This window comes from Lissotriton helveticus, chromosome 1_1 (genome assembly GCF_964261635.1).
Source record: "Lissotriton helveticus chromosome 1_1, aLisHel1.1, whole genome shotgun sequence".
NCBI classification, from domain to species: Eukaryota; Metazoa; Chordata; class Amphibia; order Caudata; family Salamandridae; genus Lissotriton; species Lissotriton helveticus.
This window is the reverse complement of record NC_136057.1, coordinates 2,089,914,504-2,089,936,285: the sequence shown is the minus strand read 5'-3', so window position 1 is coordinate 2,089,936,285 and position 21,782 is coordinate 2,089,914,504. Positions and strand designations below refer to the sequence as shown.

The 21,782-nt window shown below is 42.5% G+C and overlaps 1 protein-coding gene across 1 annotated transcript in view; it reads right to left on the bottom strand.

Annotated features, from left to right (window-relative positions):
* Window positions 1-802: 802 nt before the first annotated feature.
* The window catches only part of LOC144756145 (vitellogenin-A2-like), a 69,504-nt gene continuing 48,524 nt past the window's right edge, over window positions 803-21,782 (bottom strand). The window contains exons 28-34 of the mRNA XM_078645723.1: window positions 21,418-21,556; window positions 21,190-21,325; window positions 18,061-18,247; window positions 6,350-6,438; window positions 4,274-4,371; window positions 3,997-4,178; window positions 803-1,069 (exon numbers count right to left, since the gene is read on the bottom strand). Of these exons, the coding sequence (XP_078501849.1) occupies window positions 4,017-4,178; window positions 4,274-4,371; window positions 6,350-6,438; window positions 18,061-18,247; window positions 21,190-21,325; window positions 21,418-21,556 (811 nt within the window). The 3' untranslated portion in view covers window positions 803-1,069; window positions 3,997-4,016. The remainder of the gene's footprint in view (window positions 1,070-3,996; window positions 4,179-4,273; window positions 4,372-6,349; window positions 6,439-18,060; window positions 18,248-21,189; window positions 21,326-21,417; window positions 21,557-21,782) is intronic.

Sequence of the window (21,782 nt, the reverse complement as noted above, 5' to 3'; positions counted from 1 at the left end):
CTTTTATTTTATTACTTTTTCTGTGAATTGGGTCCTACATTTATGACACACCAATTTCTAAAGACGAATTTAGACTCAAGTATTAAAACCTAGAAGCTTACTACTGTCTAGCTGATAGTGGGTTTATGCTACTGCTGCTGAGTCTTCTTAAAAACTAAAATCCATGGGAAAGACAAACACCATACGAGAGAAAAATAATATAATATTCAAGGACACCACATCCGTCCACCTGCTCTTCAGTAATGTCAATCTTAACTGAGAAGGAGCTTTTTAAAATGTAGGTTTGTGTAATCAACTATCGTATGCGGTTTTTGCTCAAGATTCTAAAATGTGGGGAACTATCACTTAAAGCATTACCGGCAATGTCTCATTTGTAGGTCTCATGAAGGTGATATATTTTTCATTTGAAGTCTAATAAGGAGGCAAACATTAGTGTATTTTAGAACAATTTTAGAACGTTCTTTTCCAGTCTCCTGATTTTTAGTTAAGCATTACTTGGATTTAGGTTACAGAATGAGGGTCCTACACAGCCAAAAAGAAACAGTAAAAGGAAAGTGTGCTTGACATTTAACCGTATGTATTTGAACATAGATGACATTCTGTAAGTAAAAATAAACCCTTTTAAAGCGTCCTCTTTGTATCCCATTATTCTGCTGACCTTTCTTTGGATGCTGCATCAGGTGCTGCACCCCTAGCTCCAGGGCAAAATAATTCAACCAATCCTAATTCTTTGGAGAAAAGATCAAATTATTTTTTGCAAATTAATGACCTACTAACTGAAATTAAAACATGACTCCTGTACTTCTTTTTGAATGAAATCATTGTTTATTTGGAAATAATATATTTATATGGAATTTGACATTTTATAGTTGGAATGGCAAGTCATGGTTTGATTTAAATTTAGAATCATTTAAAATGACACTCTGGTGAAAGGTTGATGCGAAAATCTCATCCTCTGAGTGGTTGTTCTGCGGAGTGCTTTGTAGTTCTACAGATCAGCATCATGATGTGTCACTAAAATGTTCACTCCTTGCCCGGCTTAGGCTGTCAGCATGGATCAGAGTAGAATCTGTACAGAAATAGTGAAGGTTATTAACATGGAACATCCGGGTTGATGTTGAGGCCCTTACAGTGTTTACCGTAGGAGGCCTCAATAAATGCACAAAAAATGCAGATACATTTATTGTTAGTAGTAAACATATATGAGTATATGTTGTATTTTTAGCAGTAAGCTCCCAGATTATTGGTAGAATATGTTCAGATATTCCGAAGGGTGTCATTACACATATCTGATTATTTGGTAACTTAATAACATATCCAATCGCACAGGATGTAATTTTTACCGGATGCCATATAATCTTCCCAAGCTACGTTCCTCCACTACAAGCTGTGAAACTAAGAGGTAGTGCTTTTTCTCACATCATTTACACCTGAGTTTACCTTGCAAAATTTGTGTGGGGAAAAAGTGTGCTATTTCAAAACAAGATGTCTTGTAAATATGGTATTATAAGAGGGCCGGTTATCCTTCTTAAGATGTAGACCTTTATTTCTATAAATTCCATTGTAATCTAAATTATTATGAGTAAACCCCACTTTATGGTCAATAATGGCTACATTTGCAAGATTATATTTTCCAAAAGCACAACTTCTTTCAGAGTATAAACCAAAGATGACCAGAGTTTCATTTGCACCTCCACTCTCCTGTCTACTCAGTTGCAGGATTGGTGAATAACAACCAGAAAAATATGTAAGTGCCTAGGTCCATTGACATTGTACAAAGGGCATAATTCCATTCATGCGTCATACAGCATATAAGCCATACCTGGGTAGTCCCTTTGCTTGACCAATACATGGGTCCACTTTACCACTCTCTGCCTTGGGGAACATATCAGCTCCCTGGGATCACCTGGGCCTAACTAATATAATGTCACCAAGAGGGGACTCAAGTTACACCTCTGAGATAAAGCCCAAAGACGTTGACAACCTTGTAAGGTCACTAGCTACTCTGTGTTATGGCATAATTTGTTCTCTGTTTCATTGGGTGTGATACGGGTCTCAGTTTGAAATCACAAATTTTGTGCCCAGTAAGTACTTTTCTGAACTGACTTATGTATCATTAGGTCTAGTTGGAAAACTCAGGCTCAGAGTGTGTCGCAATTCAACCTACCTCATTAATATTCATCAGGTACGTCGCAAATTGCGACTCCTTCCACTTGGAGGCCATCACAAGGATGGTGGCCTGATGGTGTCAATGTCAACAGATCTCCCTGTTATTGACTTTAAAAAAATCATTTTTTTTTATACAGCTGTTTTCCCTAAAGAAAATGGCGATGCATTTAAAAAGATGAGTTTCATTTATTTGCTTGATTTTTTTAATTCACAAACTTTTGGAGGTCCGAAAGGGAACACTTCGCTTTTGATAGAGTCAGAGAACAGGTTTTTAAGTGTTCAGAAATATGGCGCACAACTAGTCACGGTAAGTATTAAAGTGTCGTGGTATAGAGTTAGGTGCTTCTTGGCAGAGGAAAACCTTAACCTCTGTAAGAGAAGAGGTTCTGGGACCTCTCTCTAATGTAATTGGACAAGAATCCAGAGCACACTTAGTGTATCAAATCTAATTTCAATCTTCAAATGGTCAAAATGGTTGAAGCGATGGGATAGATCAAACACGCATAAGTATTTCAAAACGGTTTTATTGTTCAACAGTGTTCTTTCCTCAGAATCACTGTGCTTATCACTCTAGCCTACACGTGTTTCATCACAGCATGTGGCTGTGAATCTTCAGGGCTGATCTGAATGATCAAGGCGCGTTATCGGGAGACCGGTGATAATTCCGTCCCGGTCCTAATCGGGATGTTTATGTTTGTAGGAGAACGGTACCGAAAGTAATCGGTTGCCGTTTCGTCAAAATGGGGATCGTGTGTAACAGTTCACACAGCGTCGGTGCTATTCGGGCTGTTTGCCCGTGGGTTGAGCCGAGTGCAGCTCCTGTTTCCGAATCACAAGGATGGTGGCCTGATGGTGTCAATGTCAACAGATCTCCCTGTTATTGACTTTAAAAAAATCATTTTTTTTTATACAGCTGTTTTCCCTAAAGAAAATGGCGATGCATTTAAAAAGATGAGTTTCATTTATTTGCTTGATTTTTTTAATTCACAAACTTTTGGAGGTCCGAAAGGGAACACTTCGCTTTTGATAATGGCTACCACGGCAATGCGGGGTTGGCAAAATTTCTATGTTTTCAATCTGGATTTGGTTGCAAAGTATTGACAAACATGATACCAAACTGGCATTGAAGGGGCGCCCTCAACACACTAGTTCCATATACTGAACTGGTATCCATTCAGAATCCCGTATGGCAAATGTTGAATCTGAGGAAATATGACTGTTAAATGCTTTGTACTTCACAGGCATTACCATCTAATTGTTTAGAAAATAAAAATATTTTGGAACCACTTTTAGTGTCATATTTCATTCCTTTAGCAAACAGAAGATGTAGTTATTTATGTGTCTGTGTGTAGGTGTAGTAACTGAGTAGGTGTAGTAACATTTGTGCATGGTGTGTGCGTGTTTAATTTGAAATTCACAATACTGTTTGTAACTGGAGATGAAATCAAATGTGCTAACATACCATGGTATTTTATTCAATAATGACTTAGAAGATACAAGGAAATTAAGGGGCATATTATCAACACAGGCGATATAATTATCGCTGCTTTTATCGGCAGAAAACTGCCGCAAAAACGGATTTAGCGGCAGAAAACTGCCGCAAAAGCGGCTTTAGCGGCAGTTTTCTGCCGATAAAAGCAGCGATAATTTTATCGCCTGTGTTGATAATATGCCCCTAAATGTGGGAAAACTACTTGAGTTGGGAGATGTACTATTGGATAAATGGGTCTCTCTGCCATTCTGTATTGTAGATTTGGTTCCAATAAAATGATGGCCACTCAGCTAGACTTATTGAACTATTCCAAATAATCAGTTTTGTCAACTCACCAGTTTTGAACCTTTCATCGCTATTGAACAGAACATGATTCTTCTGTAATCCAAGATTTCACAAAACTCTCCTCATCTTTAGCAACAAATCCATCTGGCATCTGATATTCCTGTTCCCGCTCATCATCATGATGGCCACAAACTCCACATGTCTTGCCCTTCATCCACAAAGCTGGTCTAACCTTTATGATGAAAAAAGGAAAGAGACCTCTGATGTAAATCTATGTAATCTTGTCAGTATGGACAACCACGCAGTGAGCGGAATGCACCAGAATACCTGGCATGTGACTCCATTGTAGTGAAGTTTCTCAATGCCAAAGTCAGGTGCGAGCAGGATCAGCCCATCAGCCTCCTTTTCAATCTTCAAATGCGGTTCTGAAATCAAAAGAAATGTAGTGTTGTTCAATTTCAAATGAACTAGGAACTACATAATATATTGTGGAACATGCGCAGCAGAGATCAAAAAAGTGCTAGAGATAAAAGCAAGAGGAGATAGAGATTTATCTTTTAATAAATAGGAGATATACATATAGTTTTGATTTGAAACATCTATTTAGAATGCAACAAGTCTGCAAATAAACATGCTTACCATGTAGGAGGGGTCATTTAATTGATTTGAAAGGCATGTGCAATTTCTATCCAAATAAATACAGGCCTATGTTATGCCTATTTTATTCCTAATCGCTCTTTATTGACTAACAGTAAAGGCTTATCAATTCCACGTTAGGTCTGACTCAATAATGAAGGGAAAATGCATTTGTGCTTGTGTGTCAGAATATTGAATACAGAAATATTGACATGGTCAAATTTTGTGGATAAAATATTGACAACCAGAATATTGTGTAAGGAGGTCTATAATAGTAAGTGTAGAGTTACATTTCTTAACTTTACGTCTCTGTATCTTAGGGATATATATTGTCGTGGTATTACCAGTGGAGTTAAGTATAGTAAATCTGAGCATACCTAGGCCTACTTATCTTCAATATATTCAGGTCGTTCATACTTTTGTCACCTTACTTTTTCATGTCAGTTTTCAAAAATGTAATAATCTGGTACCATAACCACATGTGTATTTGATTTCACTCCTTCTGATATTTCTGATTCACAATTTAGCAAACCTACAACATTGCAAAGAAACATGATTCACATGTCATCAAGGCAGAAGATGGTATCTATGTATCCTCAAGGCAATATACATACAGATTTTAGGATCAAACTCTCTGCTGTAGATCAACTGGAGTAGCCACAAAAAGTCAGCGTTGAAAATCTTTGAAATGCGAGAATTAACTTTATGTGGTCAAAACAAAGTAAGATTTTCAATGTTTGTAGAAAAGACTGAAATAAATACATTTCAGATGTGAAAATAATGATTTCTTTACTTAAACATAGTTACTTTGGGAAACCTGTGTTGTTGCAATTGTTTTGATTTATGACAGCACAAAGTACGATGAACATTTTGAAATTAGCTTCCCACCCTGGAAATATCATAACTACTCCTGTCACATATATGAGCAAGTACCTTTTAAGCATAAGAGAACAAAAGGAACACTCCCATGTTTATTGCAAGCATAAGGGGTAGGACTAAGGGCATCTACAAAGGGGAAAAATCTACTCTCCATAGAAAAATGTTAGAAATACACATTTGCTAATGTTTACTCATGCACATTTTTTATGAGTGGTGAAAACTCAAATGAGTACAGATTTGGAATTAAGGATGCTCTTGGAATAGTATGACTGTCATGGATTCCCATGATGCTGCCTTATAATGGTCAGGCAATCCTAAAAATTCAAACATCTGCTTCAAATATAAGAGTAGATTCCTATCTTTTTAAAGGTATCTTTGTGAATCGATCCAAGAGAAGGACAGGAATGTACATGATTTACTTATTGTAGGTACAGCAACTACTCACATCTGCACCACAAATCTTACACTTTTTATGTATTTTAGAGACTAGAGAGCCATTTTCCATCACTTTATACCATTTGAAGTCATAGAGAGAGTTGGTGACAAGAAAGGAAAGAATGCAGAGTCAAAAGAAAGGACAGGGAGAGCAGGATAGAGCAAGAGAACGGGCCAGAAACGAGTCTGAATTCATTTACATGTAGAAGCACAATGGAAAAGTACAGCACTCTTAAATACCCTTAGCTGAGCAGAATTCCCCGATGCTGATATTGATGATACATCCGCATCAACTGCTAGCTTAATCTCATAATAGCAGCAAATGAGTCATACCAACTTATCAGCTGTGAAGGGGTAGGCCCCTGCCACTGACCCTTAAATGGGTTCTCATTTTAGTTGGGGAGGAATTGATTGTTTGATTATTGATGCATCCAATAAAACTCTGTCACCTACCAGAATGTGATTCATATGGCAGTCTGTTCACTTCAATACCATTTATCATCAGCTTAATGGAGTCAGCAGATGGATACATGTCAATATCGCTGAAGAAGAAGAACAGATTATATGTATGTTTTTATTATCTTTTACTTCCAGAGCAAAATCACATGCTTTGTTATGGTAAGTGTGTGGCCCAATGCTTATGCTCTGTGTGATGATTGGCTCGCACTTTAAAATTAATGAAGGCCCTTTCTGTAAAACCATACATGTGGTCACTGCATAAACACTACGTGGTCAAGTGATGGCATTCGAGGATTTCCTTGACATATACCCAAGAATGAACATTGCACCTTCTGATTCGACTCCAGAGAATCATATTTCTAATTTTTCAACCAGAAAGTGGATTTTACACACCACCCATACCACATGCCCCTTCTCTTGTTAGGGGTAGGAGGAAGCCTGGGTCTGCTTGATGGACCACTTTTCTTCTTATAGCCTGTATTTGTATTGCTATCTCATTGCTTTTCATTTGACGTAAGTCGCATTTTGGGCTAGGACTGGTCTTGGTCAGTAAGCAGGTGTTAGTGTTTTACCATGCTTTTAATTACTACAGAAATCCATGATTCTTGATACATATGAAAGATCCCTCAGTTAATGAATATGTTGTCATACTATTAGTGTTTAAATGGCCACATTTTGAATATGGATGCTTCTATTACAAGACTGCGAACTTCAGGAGGCATACCAATCAGTGTATAGCTCACTCTTAACATTATTGGCAAAATAAGCATTTATCACTAACTGGGGCAAACAAGTAGCAACGTGAACAACTACTCTTGGAGTCTACACAAGTGGTTGGAAATAGACTGAGAAAAATCATTCTGCAGGTAAAAAGTAATATAGACCTTTGCTGCCCACTGCACCAAGCCCCTTCACACTATGTCCTACATAGCAAATGTTACTGCATATGAGCATTATACAAAGTAACTTTAGTGATCAATAAAAATGGTGTTTTAAATGGCAACTGGTCATAGCAATACATGAATCTGAAACTGTTCCCAATAGAGTCAAGCTGATCACATGTTGCCTGGTTTTGCATCACCTCTGTAGTAATAACCCAATACAGAGCACTCAGGTTACAGAAAGCTCAGATGAGAGCCAAAGGGCATTTTGGAATGAATATACACAAATATTCTAATACAATCAATCCAAGTACCCACATGTGTGATAGGACAGGCTTTAAAACATGTGTAATCATTAGGTAAACATTCTGTCCTTCACTCTCCCCGTATGACCATAATTTTTATTAAATCTGATCATTGTTCCCTGAGGAAATACAGACTTCCTATACTATTAGGATCCCTTACTGTGAATAGAGCAGTATTATCTGCTATTGCCAAGTCCTTTAATGAGAATAGTTTTAAACAGAATTCAGCTGAGCCTCAATGTCTGCTTTGTGGTTTATAAACGATACAGAAAAGGGGGTGGTGATGAACAGAGTGTCTGAATTAAGCAGACCACTCTTACCCAGTCCAAAGATCAGGGCTTGATCCATCACCGTTATTTAGCTCACTGCCCCCTCCCAGCTCAGAACCTGGCTATATGCAAATTATTCTGTCCCTGGCCCAGTGCATCATGGGAACAGGGCGGACCAAACTACCCAGCCAATTCTTCACCAGAAAGGAGACAAGCTTCCGGGGACCGGTTTAAGCCATTTCAGGCGTCGTCGGCCCGGCTTGCTTGAATCCTGATGGAGCAGTGAGCAAGGGACTCATGTCTGAGTATACCCTGCCACACCTATAGTGGCCAAAAACGATACAGAAAAGGGGGTGGTGATGAACAGAGTGTCTGAATTAAGCAGACCACTCTTACCCAGTCCAAAGATCAGGGCTTGATCCATCACCGTTATTTAGAATTGGCTTGGTAGTTTGGTTTGCCCTGTTCCCATCATGCACTGGGACAGGAACAGACTAATTTGCATATAGCCAAGTTCTGAGCTGGGATGGTGCAGTGAGCTAAAAAACGGTGATGGATCAAGCCCTGATCTTTGGACTGGGTAAGAGTGGTCTGCTTAATTCAGGCACTCTGTTCATCACCACCCCCTTTTCTGAATCATTTTGTCCACCATAAGCGTGGAAGGGTATACTCAGATGTGAGTCCCTTGCTCATTGCACCATCAGGATTCAAGCAAGCCGGGCCGACGACGCCTGAAATGGCAGAAACCGTCCCCGGAAGCATGTTTCCTTCCCAGTATAAGAATTGGCTTGGTAGTTTGGTTTGCCCTGTTCCCATCATGCATTGGGACAGGAACAGACTCATTTGCATATAGCCAAGTTCTGAGCTGGGATGGTGCAGTGAGCTAAAAAACGGTGATGGATCAAGCCCTGATCTTTGGACTGGGTAAGAGTGGTCTGCTTAATTCAGGCACTCTGTTCATCACCACCCCCTTTTCTGAATCATTTTGTCCACCATAAGCGTGGAAGGGTATACTCAGATGTGAGTCCCTTGCTCATTGCACCATCAGGATTCAAGCAAGCCGGGCCGACGACGCCTGAAATGGCAGAAACCGGTCCCCGGAAGCTTGTTTCCTTCCCAGTATAAGAATTGGCTTGGTAGTTTGGTTTGCCCTGTTCCCATCATGCACTGGGACAGGAACAGACTAATTTGCATATAGCCAAGTTCTGAGCTGGGATGGTGCAGTGAGCAAAAAAACGGTGATGGATCAAGCCCTGATCTTTGGACTGGGTAAGAGTGGTCTGCTTAATTCAGGAACTCTGTTCATCACCACCCCCTTTTCTGAATCATTTTGTCCACCATAAGCGTGGAAGGGTATACTCAGATGTGAGTCTCTTGCTCATTGCACCATCAGGATTCAAGCAAGCCGGGCCGACGACGCCTGAAATGGCAGAAACCGGTCCCCGGAAGCTTGTTTCCTTCCCAGTATAAGAATTGGCTTGTTAGTTTGGTTTGCCCTGTTCCCATCATGCACTGGGACAGGAACAGACTAATTTGCACATAGCCAAGTTCTGACCTGGGATGGTGCAGTGAGCTAAAGAACGGTGATGGATCAAGCCCTGATCTTTGGACTGGGTAAGAGTGGTCTGCTTAATTCAGGCACTCTGTTCATCACCACCCCCTTTTCTGAATCAATTTGACCACCATAAGCGTGGAAGGGTGAACTCAGATGTGAGTCCCTTGCTCATTGCACCATCAGGATTCAAGCAAGCCGGGCCGACGACGCCTGAAATGGCAGAAACCGGTCCCCGGAAGCTTGTTTCCTTCCCAGTATAAGAATTGGCTTGGTAGTTTGGTTTGCCCTGTTCCCATCATGCACTGGGACAGGAACAGACTAATTTGCATATAGCCAAGTTCTGAGCTGGGATGGTGCAGTGAGCTAAAAAACGGTGATGGATCAAGCCCTGATCTTTGGACTGGGTAAGAGTGGTCTGCTTAATTCAGGCACTCTGTTCATCACCACCCCCTTTTCTGAATCATTTTGTCCACCATAAGCATGGAAGGGTATACTCAGATGTGAGTCCCTTGCTCATTGCACCATCAGGATTCAAGCAAGCCGGGCCGACGACGCCTGAAATGGCAGAAACCGGTCCCCGGAAGCTTGTTTCCTTCCCAGTATAAGAATTGGCTTGGTAGTTTGGTTTGCCCTGTTCCCATCATGCACTGGGACAGGAACAGACTAATTTGCATATAGCCAAGTTCTGAGCTGGGATGGTGCAGTGAGCTAAAAAACGGTGATGGATCAAGCCCTGATCTTTGGACTGGGTAAGAGTGGTCTGCTTAATTCAGGCACTCTGTTCATCACCACCCCCTTTTCTGAATCATTTTGTCCACCATAAGCGTGGAAGGGTATACTCAGATGTGAGTCCCTTGCTCATTGCACCATCAGGATTCAAGCAAGCCGGGCCGACGACGCCTGAAATGGCAGAAACCGGTCCCCAGAAGCTTGTTTCCTTCTCAGTATAAGAATTGGCTTGGTAGTTTGGTTTGCCCTGTTCCCATCATGCACTGGGACAGGAACAGACTAATTTGCATATAGCCAAGTTCTGAGCTGGGATGGTGCAGTGAGCAAAAAAACGGTGATGGATCAAGCCCTGATCTTTGGACTGGGTAAGAGTGGTCTGCTTAATTCAGGAACTCTGTTCATCACCACCCCCTTTTCTGAATCATTTTGTCCACCATAAGCGTGGAAGGGTATACTCAGATGTGAGTCTCTTGCTCATTGCACCATCAGGATTCAAGCAAGCCGGGCCGACGACGCCTGAAACGGCAGAAACCGGTCCCCGGAAGCTTGTTTCCTTCCCAGTATAAGAATTGGCTTGTTAGTTTGGTTTGCCCTGTTCCCATCATGCACTGGGACAGGAACAGACTAATTTGCACATAGCCAAGTTCTGAGCTGGGATGGTGCAGTGAGCTAAAAAACGGTGATGGATCAAGCCCTGATCTTTGGACTGGGTAAGAGTGGTCTGCTTAATTCAGGCACTCTGTTCATCACCACCCCCTTTTCTGAATCAATTTGACCACCATAAGCGTGGAAGGGTGAACTCAGATGTGAGTCCCTTGCTCATTGCACCATCAGGATTCAAGCAAGCCGGGCCGACGACGCCTGAAATGGCAGAAACCGGTCCCCGGAAGCTTGTTTCCTTCCCAGTATAAGAATTGGCTTGGTAGTTTGGTTTGCCCTGTTCCCATCATGCACTGGGACAGGAACAGACTAATTTGCATATAGCCAAGTTCTGAGCTGGGATGGTGCAGTGAGCTAAAAAACGGTGATGGATCAAGCCCTGATCTTTGGACTGGGTAAGAGTGGTCTGCTTAATTCAGGCACTCTGTTCATCACCACCCCCTTTTCTGAATCATTTTGTCCACCATAAGCATGGAAGGGTATACTCAGATGTGAGTCCCTTGCTCATTGCACCATCAGGATTCAAGCAATCCGGGCCGACGATGCCTGAAATGGCAGAAACCGTCCCCGGAAGCATGTTTCCTTCCCAGTATAAGAATTGGCTTGGTAGTTTGGTTTGCCCTGTTCCCATCATACACTGGGACAGGAACAGACTAATTTGCATATAGCCAAGTTCTGAGCTGGGATGGTGCAGTGAGCTAAAAAACGGTGATGGATCAAGCCCTGATCTTTGGACTGGGTAAGAGTGGTCTGCTTAATTCAGGCACTCTGTTCATCACCACCCCCTTTTCTGAATCATTTTGTCCACCATAAGCGTGGAAGGGTATACTCAGATGTGAGTCCCTTGCTCATTGCACCATCAGGATTCAAGCAAGCCGGGCCGACGACGCCTGAAATGGCAGAAACCGGTCCCCGGAAGCTTCTTTCCTTCCCAGTATAAGAATTGGCTTGGTAGTTTGGTTTGCCCTGTTCCCATCATGCACTGGGACAGGAACAGACTAATTTGCATATAGCCAAGTTCTGAGCTGGGATGGTGCAGTGAGCTAAAAAATGGTGATGGATCAAGCCCTGATCTTTGGACTGGGTAAGAGTGGTCTGCTTAATTCAGGCACTCTGTTCATCACCACCCCCTTTTCTGAATCATTTTGTCCACCATAAGCGTGGAAGGGTATACTCAGATGTGAGTCCCTTGCTCATTGCACCATCAGGATTCAAGCAAGCCGGGCCGACGACGCCTGAAATGGCAGAAACCGGTCCCCGGAAGCTTGTTTCCTTCCCAATATAAGAATTAGCTTGGTAGTTTGGTTTGCCCTGTTCCCATCATGCACTGGGACAGGAACAGACTAATTTGCAGATAGCCAAGTACTGAGCTGGGATGGTGCAGTGAGCTAAAAAACGGTGATGGATCAAGCCCTGATCTTTGGACTGGGTAAGAGTGGTCTGCTTAATTCAGGCACTCTGTTCATCACCACCCCCTTTTCTGAATCATTTTGTCCACCATAAGCGTGGAAGGGTATACTCAGATGTGAGTCCCTTGCTCATTGCACCATCAGGATTCAAGCAAGCCGGGCCGACGACGCCTGAAATGGCAGAAACCGGTCCCCAGAAGCTTGTTTCCTTCCCAGTATAAGAATTGGCTTGGTAGTTTGGTTTGCCCTGTTCCCATCATGCACTGGGACAGGAACAGACTAATTTGCATATAGCCAAGTTCTGAGCTGGGATGGTGCAGTGAGCTAAAAACGGTGATGGATCAAGCCCTGATCTTTGGACTGGGTAAGAGTGGTCTGCTTAATTCAGGCACTCTGTTCATCACCACCCCCTTTTCTGAATCATTTTGTCCACCATAAGCGTGGAAGGGTATACTCAGATGTGAGTCCCTTGCTCATTGCACCATCAGGATTCAAGCAAGCCGGGCCGACGACGCCTGAAATGGCAGAAACCGGTCCCCGGAAGCTTGTTTCCTTCCCAGTATAAGAATTGGCTTGGTAGTTTGGTTTGCCCTGTTCCCATCATGCACTGGGACAGGAACAGACTAATTTGCATATAGCCAGGTTCTGAGCTGGGATGGTGCAGTGAGCTAAAAAATGGTGATGGATCAAGCCCTGATCTTTGGACTGGGTAAGAGTGGTCTGCTTAATTCAGGCACTCTGTTCATCACCACCCCCTTTTCTGAATCATTTTGTCCACCATAAGCGTGGAAGGGTATACTCAGATGTGAGTCCCTTGCTCATTGCACCATCAGGATTCAAGCAAGCCGGGCCGACGACGCCTGAAATGGCAGAAACCGGTCCCCGGAAGCTTGTTTCCTTCCCAATATAAGAATTAGCTTGGTAGTTTGGTTTGCCCTGTTCCCATCATGCACTGGGACAGGAACAGACTAATTTGCACATAGCCAAGTTCTGAGCTGGGATGGTGCAGTGAGCTAAAAAACGGTGATGGATCAAGCCCTGATCTTTGGACTGGGTAAGAGTGGTCCGCTTAATTCAGGCACTCTGTTCATCACCACCCCCTTTTCTGAATCATTTTGTCCACCATAAGCGTGGAAGGGTATACTCAGATGTGAGTCCCTTGCTCATTGCACCATCAGGATTCAAGCAAGCCGGGCCGACGACGCCTGAAATGGCAGAAACCGGTTCCCAGAAGCTTGTTTCCTTCCCAGTATAAGAATTGGCTTGGTAGTTTGGTTTGCCCTGTTCCCATCATGCACTGGGACAGGAACAGACTAATTTGCATATAGCCAAGTTCTGAGCTGGGATGGTGCAGTGAGCTAAAAAACGGTGATGGATCAAGCCCTGATCTTTGGACTGGGTAAGAGTGGTCTGCTTAATTCAGGCACTCTGTTCATCACCACCCCCTTTTCTGAATCATTTTGTCCACCATAAGCGTGGAAGGGTATACTCAGATGTGAGTCCCTTGCTCATTGCACCATCAGGATTCAAGCAAGCCGGGCCGACGACGCCTGAAATGGCAGAAACCGGTCCCCGGAAGCTTCTTTCCTTCCCAGTATAAGAATTGGCTTGGTAGTTTGGTTTGCCCTGTTCCCATCATGCACTGGGACAGGAACAGACTAATTTGCATATAGCCAAGTTCTGAGCTGGGATGGTGCAGTGAGCAAAAAAACGGTGATGGATCAAGCCCTGATCTTTGGACTGGGTAAGAGTGGTCTGCTTAATTCAGGCACTCTGTTCATCACCACCCCCTTTTCTGAATCATTTTGTCCACCATAACCGTGGAAGGGTATACTCAGATGTGAGTCTCTTGCTCATTGCACCATCAGGATTCAAGCAAGCCGGGCCGACGACGCCTGAAATGGCAGAAACCGGTCCCCAGAAGCTTGTTTCCTTCCCAGTATAAGAATTGGCTTGGTAGTTTGGTTTGCCCTGTTCCCATCATGCACTGGGACAGGAACAGACTAATTTGCATATAGCCAAGTTCTGAGCTGGGATGGTGCAGTGAGCTAAAAAACGGTGATGGATCAAACCCTGATCTTTGGACTGGGTAAGAGTGGTCTGCTTAATTCAGGCACTCTGTTCATCACCACCCCCTTTTCTGAATCATTGTGGTTTATAAAGGCATTTGATAACCATGCCCCTTTGACAACCATGCCCCTTTGACTTCTAAATGAGTTACTGCTCCATAGTACTCCTATGATTTAGCACAGGACGAAGTCAAACCCCACAAGCTACAACGCAAATGGAGGGGATTATTCTATGATCACGATAAGGAAGAGTTTAGAAAAGGGTTAGCTCCATACAAAAGAAATATTTTTGGGGGTCAGACAAAATAAAATAAAAATTAATCAGTGACTCTTCAAATAAGCAGAAAGGAACCTTTTTGATTGTGGAGGAGCACTTTGACATTTCTAAAACATCCTCTTGCATGATTCCAGCACAAGTCTTTTGAAAGCAACTTACTTCATATTTGTGGAAAACATTGCCAGCTTCAGTCTAGATATTTACAGAGGTTTTTTCCCTTCCTCCCCAACCTAGAATTCTGTTCTGAGAATGTATCTTTCTTCAGTCCAGATGACTAGGGAAGACCTACTCTCTATAACTGCCAAAGCAAAACCAGGCACCCCATTGGAACCTTGTTGATCAATTACCCAGCACTAAACCTGGGCCTTTGTCTGTTTAATTAAATTCTCCACTTGAACAAGGATTAGTTCCTATCACCCTTAAAGAAGGAATTTTTGTTGCAAAGTAAAAAAATACAGTCAGTGACTCATCAGACACAAAGCGTATCATCCAATTTCACTTTACACAATTATTGCCAAAACCACAAAAAATATGTGGAAAGTATTCTATGTACTCATTTACAAGAGACACAACTCTTAGATGATTCACAAGCTGGCTTTCACCTACCACATATTACTGAATATGTTCTGTTATCTATTTTAGATGACCTACAAAGGGACTTGGATCAGAGACACTTCAATGCCTCAATCTTCCTGGACCTATTTGCAGCATTTCATATAGCTGATCATATTATCGTACTCAACCATATCATTAGAGAAGGCTCAGAGGGGAGTGAAATTAATTGGATCTAGTTTTTTCTTACTAGGCAATATCAAACAGTAACATTGGCATGGGGTACCACAGGGATCAACATTATCCCCTCACTTGTTCAATATAGAATTTACTCTTCTTGCTTTACCCAGAATGGGCTTAGAAATGTATATGTTTACAGGCCACTTAACATTTCCTCCTGGATTAGGTAATTGTTATTCTTCCCACAAGGCCTTTAAAGCCTTTTTATTTAGAATTAGATAGGAAACATAGGCTTAAACGGAATACTAAAATAACTGAGGTTTTAGTAATTGATGGGAAATCTTACCTGTAGCTGGACTCTTTTTGGCCTCTTTAAGTGCGAGATCTCTTCACTCCTTTCCCAGTAGTGGAAAGTCTGGGAGTCAAAACTGATAGCTCATTAACTCTGTTCAGTTTTTATTACATCGGTGGTCTCTTCATTTTTTTAAATTTAAGAATCTTTACTTGAAGAGACTGCAAGTTGTGCAAAATGCAGCTGCAAGTCTGATTTTGAGGATTTGCACCCACCGACCGTCTGCTTTAAGGGCTGCACTGGTTTATCGTTAGCTAAAGGATCCACTGTAAGATACTCTACATCACTTTTAAATCTTTTATAGCTATTTTCATACATGTGTAGCTCAGCGAGTGGTAAGATATTGCCCTGACCGCAAGCAAAGCTCCTCCTCAGATAACAGGCTAAGTATTCCTAAACTGTTTAAAGCCAGAACTGGAGGGCACAATTTTTCTTTATGTCCTTCAAGGTTTTTGAATCCTGTGTCCCTCAGTCTTTGAGCAGAAACTAATCTTGTCATGTGAATTGCAGACCTGACATTGTAAAACTGAATTTTTCACTTAGCGTTCAGCAAGCATAATTTCTCTCATTTCACAGCAAAAAATTATTTGGTGAATCTGTTCTCTACAAATAAAATCAATATAACTCAGCGTGACATAACTAGCCATAACATTTTAATCCCTTAGCACCAAAAGTTTTAGCACTGCATAATAAGGTGCATTTCTGAATAAAGCAGAGTATACACAAAAGTGTCATAGAGGTTGATTACAATGGTGGACAGACTTCAGTCCATCTGCCATCGTATCGGGGATGTGTACCGCCCGCCTACAATGCGGCTGTCCCACAGGGCTAATTATAATGCGACTGCCACTGAGGCAGCCGCATTGACAATTTTTGTATTGCAGCGTGCTCTGGATCTGCAGCACTCGCCACAGTATAAAACAGAGACCCCACACATATCCCTGCACTATGTGGCAGGCACCATGCAGTGCAAGCCACATGGTGCAAATATATATAGGGGGCACCATAGGAGCCTGTGTCCATGGATTGAGGGGAAGGGACCCACCACCCTCCGCAGCCCCCTGCCCCTCACAGTCCATGCCAGAAACCTGAGACCTCCACACAGCTGCCCGCCATCAAAATGTGGCGGGCGGTAAACTTGATTAATGATTAAAATAGCTGAGAGACCGCCACCGACAGCCGGTCTGTGGTGGTGGTCTCCCATCCGTTGTAATCAGCCCCTTCGTTGGGCTTTCAAGATAAGAGTTTGCTAACTTCCAGGGGTCAATTCCCCTGGAATGCCACAAATGACCATGACCATTGGCTTTCATTCTGAGTAGGTAAATGAATAATATTCCTTCTGCAACACTAGTCAGTTGATCTTTGTTGCTCACTGGCTGAGAGGAATTCTGGTTTTCATATCTTTAGGTTCTCATCCCGAGCTATTTGTCCTCAGACTGAAAGATAGTGTCAGAAGCTTGTAACTGAAAGTTGTTCACAAGACTTGTAACTGAATGGTGCCTTATTTTCCCTTAAATAGCGATTTGGTTATTCTTATTTTTAATTGCTAATCCTAGTTCAATATTAAGGTGGGAATGGTTCTACATTGACAGTTTGACATGATTGACCTATGATCTCTGCAAGTTGATTTTTTTGCATTCTCACCTACAAGACTTGCTACATATGTAAGGGTCTTCTGTTTATGAAGCTATTTCGATTACTTGAGCTTGCAGTAAAAAGGAACATCTAGGAATTTCTGAGATTACATTTCTGCGAATTCCTGCATGTTATACTATTAGAATATAGTGCTTGAAAGGTCATCCTGCATAAATATCATGGACAACATATCAACTAACAAAATATTGTGAAGAAAAGTAAATGAAAGAAAGTATTGATTTACTATACCATTATATATATTAACGGATATTAACGGTTCAAGGATGAGGAAGTGGGATTTTGATTTTTTATATTGATTTGATTTTGATTGTCAATATTTAGGAAAGAAAATGTTTGTATGATGGGAATTTTTTCTGTGATATTGTGGAATACAACCTTACTAAGTACACTTATGTCATAGCACATTTCCCCACACTGATACCTATGTAACTTCACTTGCACTAGCTATCTTGCGTGTGATATTGATGAACAAATGCATCATGGAGTGCAAAATGAGAGCTGCCATTTTTATGAAGTAAACACGTTCATTTCAGTGCTAGATTTAAAGCATCATCGAAGTCCACAGAGGCCATCAATTGTGTAAAGAAGAAATGGATGTTTGAATAGCTCAGCACAATAATCTAAGTATAAATCTATATAGCATACAACGTGATGGTAACCATAGAGTCAACCACTTCTGCAATCTGTTTAATCATAAATATCATTAGATGATCATGTCACACACAAGGAACACATTTCTACTTATTTTTAGAGATGAAAATCACATATACACACTTTTCAACAATCAGCTTGTAAGAATGAAAATACTCACTAGCTGCCAAGTTTGACATTGATGGCCTTTTGCTCGGAAGACTCTTCCACTTTCTTCACCATCACCAGGAAGTTCAGATCAGGGCTACAGTCTTGGACCAGGACATGGTAGCAGCTTCTGGGCATCGAGTAGTTAAAAGCGACATCATTGAAGGTGGTGATTGTGTCTTTGGAAACCGTGCAGCGACCTAAGAAAAATTAAACAAAAACTCAAATAATTATATTTGGATACCTTATCATACCTTATCATAAGAAAAACCTTAAACTCTAAAAACAGGGCATTGATTAACAATAATATACTGGGTACTGGAAGTGATAGGACACTTTTTTTAAAGCTTGATGTTGCTGAATAGACCCCCTTCTCCTCAACAGCCTCCTATTTGCTGATGAGGAACGGAAATGTCAGAACTTAGCCTATGTGATATTCCTGCCTCTGACTTCATGATGCCTGAGATCAAGGTTACCAAAGGTAAAGCCAAGGGTAACTGCTGGCACTACTAACTGGCATCCATGTTTAAACAATTGCCCCATCATCAACACCAAGTGCATCTTTGTGCAAACCTTATTTTATTAATGCTCACGTCAGCAAAATGAGTGCACATTTCCTTCTTTATGCTACACAATTATTTTGCAAATGTAAAGTCATGGTTGCATGGATTAGAACAGGCCTTATTAAAATCCTGTATCTATTGCCAATTTCAAAACTCATGCCTGGGGGAGGAGCTACGACAGCAAGCAGGATGGCCGCATAGCCTCCCGGCTCCGCCGACCCCCGTCTTTCGCTCGAAGATCCTGTCATATGTCCTGATTTCTCGCTCCATATCTGGGTGCATGAACTATTCTGCGGACTGATGGTGCAATCCCGAGAATTTTCCAACATGGTGGAGAGGAGTTATGTCGAGGTTTAATTTGAGGCCTAGCCCAGACTGGAAGCCGGGGTCTCCAGTGTTGGTCTAGCCGGGTCCGAGTTGAACAACAGCGGACCGGAGAGAGCGGCTGGGTCCGGTCCATGGAACTTCCGACATCTTTCTGATTGCTTTGCTGCCGGTCTGCTGCCTGGAACTGTACCGGAGGTGAGGTGACGAGTGACGCCCGAGTTGGTGTGTGTGGGGGTCCGAGACCCGGGGGCCTGGCGTACGTAGCGCCAGTGCCGTCGGATCGGAGACTTGGTTCGCACTAACGCCTATTGATGATCGGTCCCTCACGGTTCATTCCTGCTCCGCCTAATCTTACCCCGGGGAAGGCGCCTCTCCGTGGGGGTCAATATGCTTGATGCTATGCAATGCCCGGCGGAGCGGGCTCAGTGCGGCCCGTCATTGCGGTCAGTGATGGCGGCCCTTGAGGCACTTCAGGCGACTGTGAAGACCCAGGCCTGGAATCTGATGTCGGCGGCGGACAGAATCAGAGGATCGGGACCGGACTCTGATGTGCTGCCCAAGACCCGGTGGCCAGTTCCTTCCCCTATTGCTACCCCAGCGGTGCAATTTGACCCGGTGCTTGTAGTTTTCCATGCTCCTACAGAAGCGGAACGGTTCGAACATGTGGAGATCGGCGATACACCTTCAAAGTTGAAATCTTTGGAACTGCAATTGGCGGAACATTTCACTGCTTTTCCCGATTTGGAGACGCTTGCTCGTAATTGTGATCTGTGTGGGACTGTGTCGCATCCCCTTCCCTGCGGGTCCATCAAGATGGCGGATGGGATAGTGCCTGGTCTTAGAGTCGGGAAGAGGCTTCATTGGACTCGAGCGTCTACTTTGGGACTTGCCATCCTTACTTCGACTTATAGACTATGGTTCGACAACTTCTGTTTGACCTTTGACAATTTTACGGTGGGGCTCTCTTTATCGGAGGGGATCAGCGAATTTGCTCGACGGGGCCAAGGTTGAGACTGTTGTTTGAGGTTTCACAATTTTGATCTGTTGGTAACGGGACTGCTTTCTTTGGTTACCGGAGTCCGGGGCGGGATTTCTAGTTTCCTCTGATGTACTGTTTCATTGTGGTCTGCTTGATCGTGTTATCATGGCGGGGGATTTTTCGTTGAGACGGGGGGGAGAGTCCGGGAGTGCGTTTGACATAGTCCTCCTCCATTTCTCCCCTTTTGGGTAGGGTCTTAGTCCCTTCTTTCATTCTCTTTTCCTTTTTCCCTTTTGTTCTTCTATATTTTGGGTTCATTTACGGGGCGACAGGCACGCTGCTAGGGGGGTAGGCCGTAGTCAACTGCAGGGGTGCAGGGTGGGGGGTTGGAGGGGGGGAGTTTGTTTTTATTATTTGTTTCAATGGCCTTTTTTTTCTTCTTATCTTTCTTCGCCTTTTCTTTTGTTTCCTCTTTTTCGGGTCAGCGTAGTGGGTCTATTCTTTTGTCAATTGTCGACTTTTTATCTGTGCCTACACTTTCACGGTACTTCAGTACCATTGGGCGGGCGCTCCACTGGCGCGAACATTGATTGTATGCTTGTTTATCCTGATTCGTATGCCTAAGCGCCATGGTTTTGAATAATATCGAATTAACTGTGGACCTCCTACTGTTTTGCCTGCCCTTTATGCACCTTTGTGATATTGTACGGCACCTGATCCTTCTATCTTTATATTATAAAATGGAACCTTTATTATCCTGTTACTCGTATAGTATGCCATGCTGCCAGTTTTAATTGTAGTCATACTGTGTTCGCCTCCCGGGAGGCCATGTTTGGTTCTAATTGCTTGGTTGAAATGAAATTGATTAGCGGCCAGCCCTGGTGGTTGTAGGCCCATGCCTGTAACTGGTTGATTAATAAAGGTTTTCCAAAAAAATTAAAAAAACTCATGCCTGGACCGTGGTATGAGTATATATTATTGGAGTGCTGGATATTTGAGTGTTTATAAGATTAGAAACCTATATGTTTAAATAATTATACTTAAAGTATGAAGCTGCAGCAGGTTTTATTGGGATTTGTGCTAAGTCATTTATAAATAGGAGAAAATGCATATATTCTACATTTTGCAATTTTATATTTTAAGGTTTTTAACATAAATGTGTATTATGTTCCGATGTGAATTAAATTCCAGACAAACAGCAAGTGTGTCCTTAAAATATTTGTGCATTTGAGTTCAAAGGAATATTTCGATAAAAGTACTGGCAATTGTTTACCTCTTAGGTTGTCCAGCAGGTACTCAGGGGCTTCAGTGAAAATATTCCAGCTGGGGGACTGAAGGGCTGAGATCTGTGTAGGGTGAGCAGCAGGGATCGCAACTGGAAGCTGAATGGATCTGTAATAAAGTGTGAGCTGCAGAGAAATTATAAAAAGGCATTAAAAATCGATGGATCCACCCTTTACATAGATAGAAATGTGTTACTGTCAGTGTCTGTAATACTTACCTTTGGAACCTGCATAACTGCATCAATGGTTCTTGGAGAGCTTAGTGAGAGGACCACTGTTGCTTTCTTAGAAGGATTTTTCTGCAACTTTTCTGAGAACCCAGCCACAAGTGCAGCTCCTGGGACAAACTGTGCAGCCCTGCAAAGATGATAACACATTCATTTTTTATGCTGATTTACTCATTTAGATGAAGCATACATTGAGGAGGTAAAGTTTCCATTAATATAATGCTCTGTGTTGTAGTAGCATTTTAAAAAGCTAATCATGCTCCTTAATGGCTGAGTTTGGCTTGGGTTGGGAATGAAAAAATAGTTGATCTATTTGTAGGGAGTAATTTATGATAATTTGAGATTTTGCAGTCTGT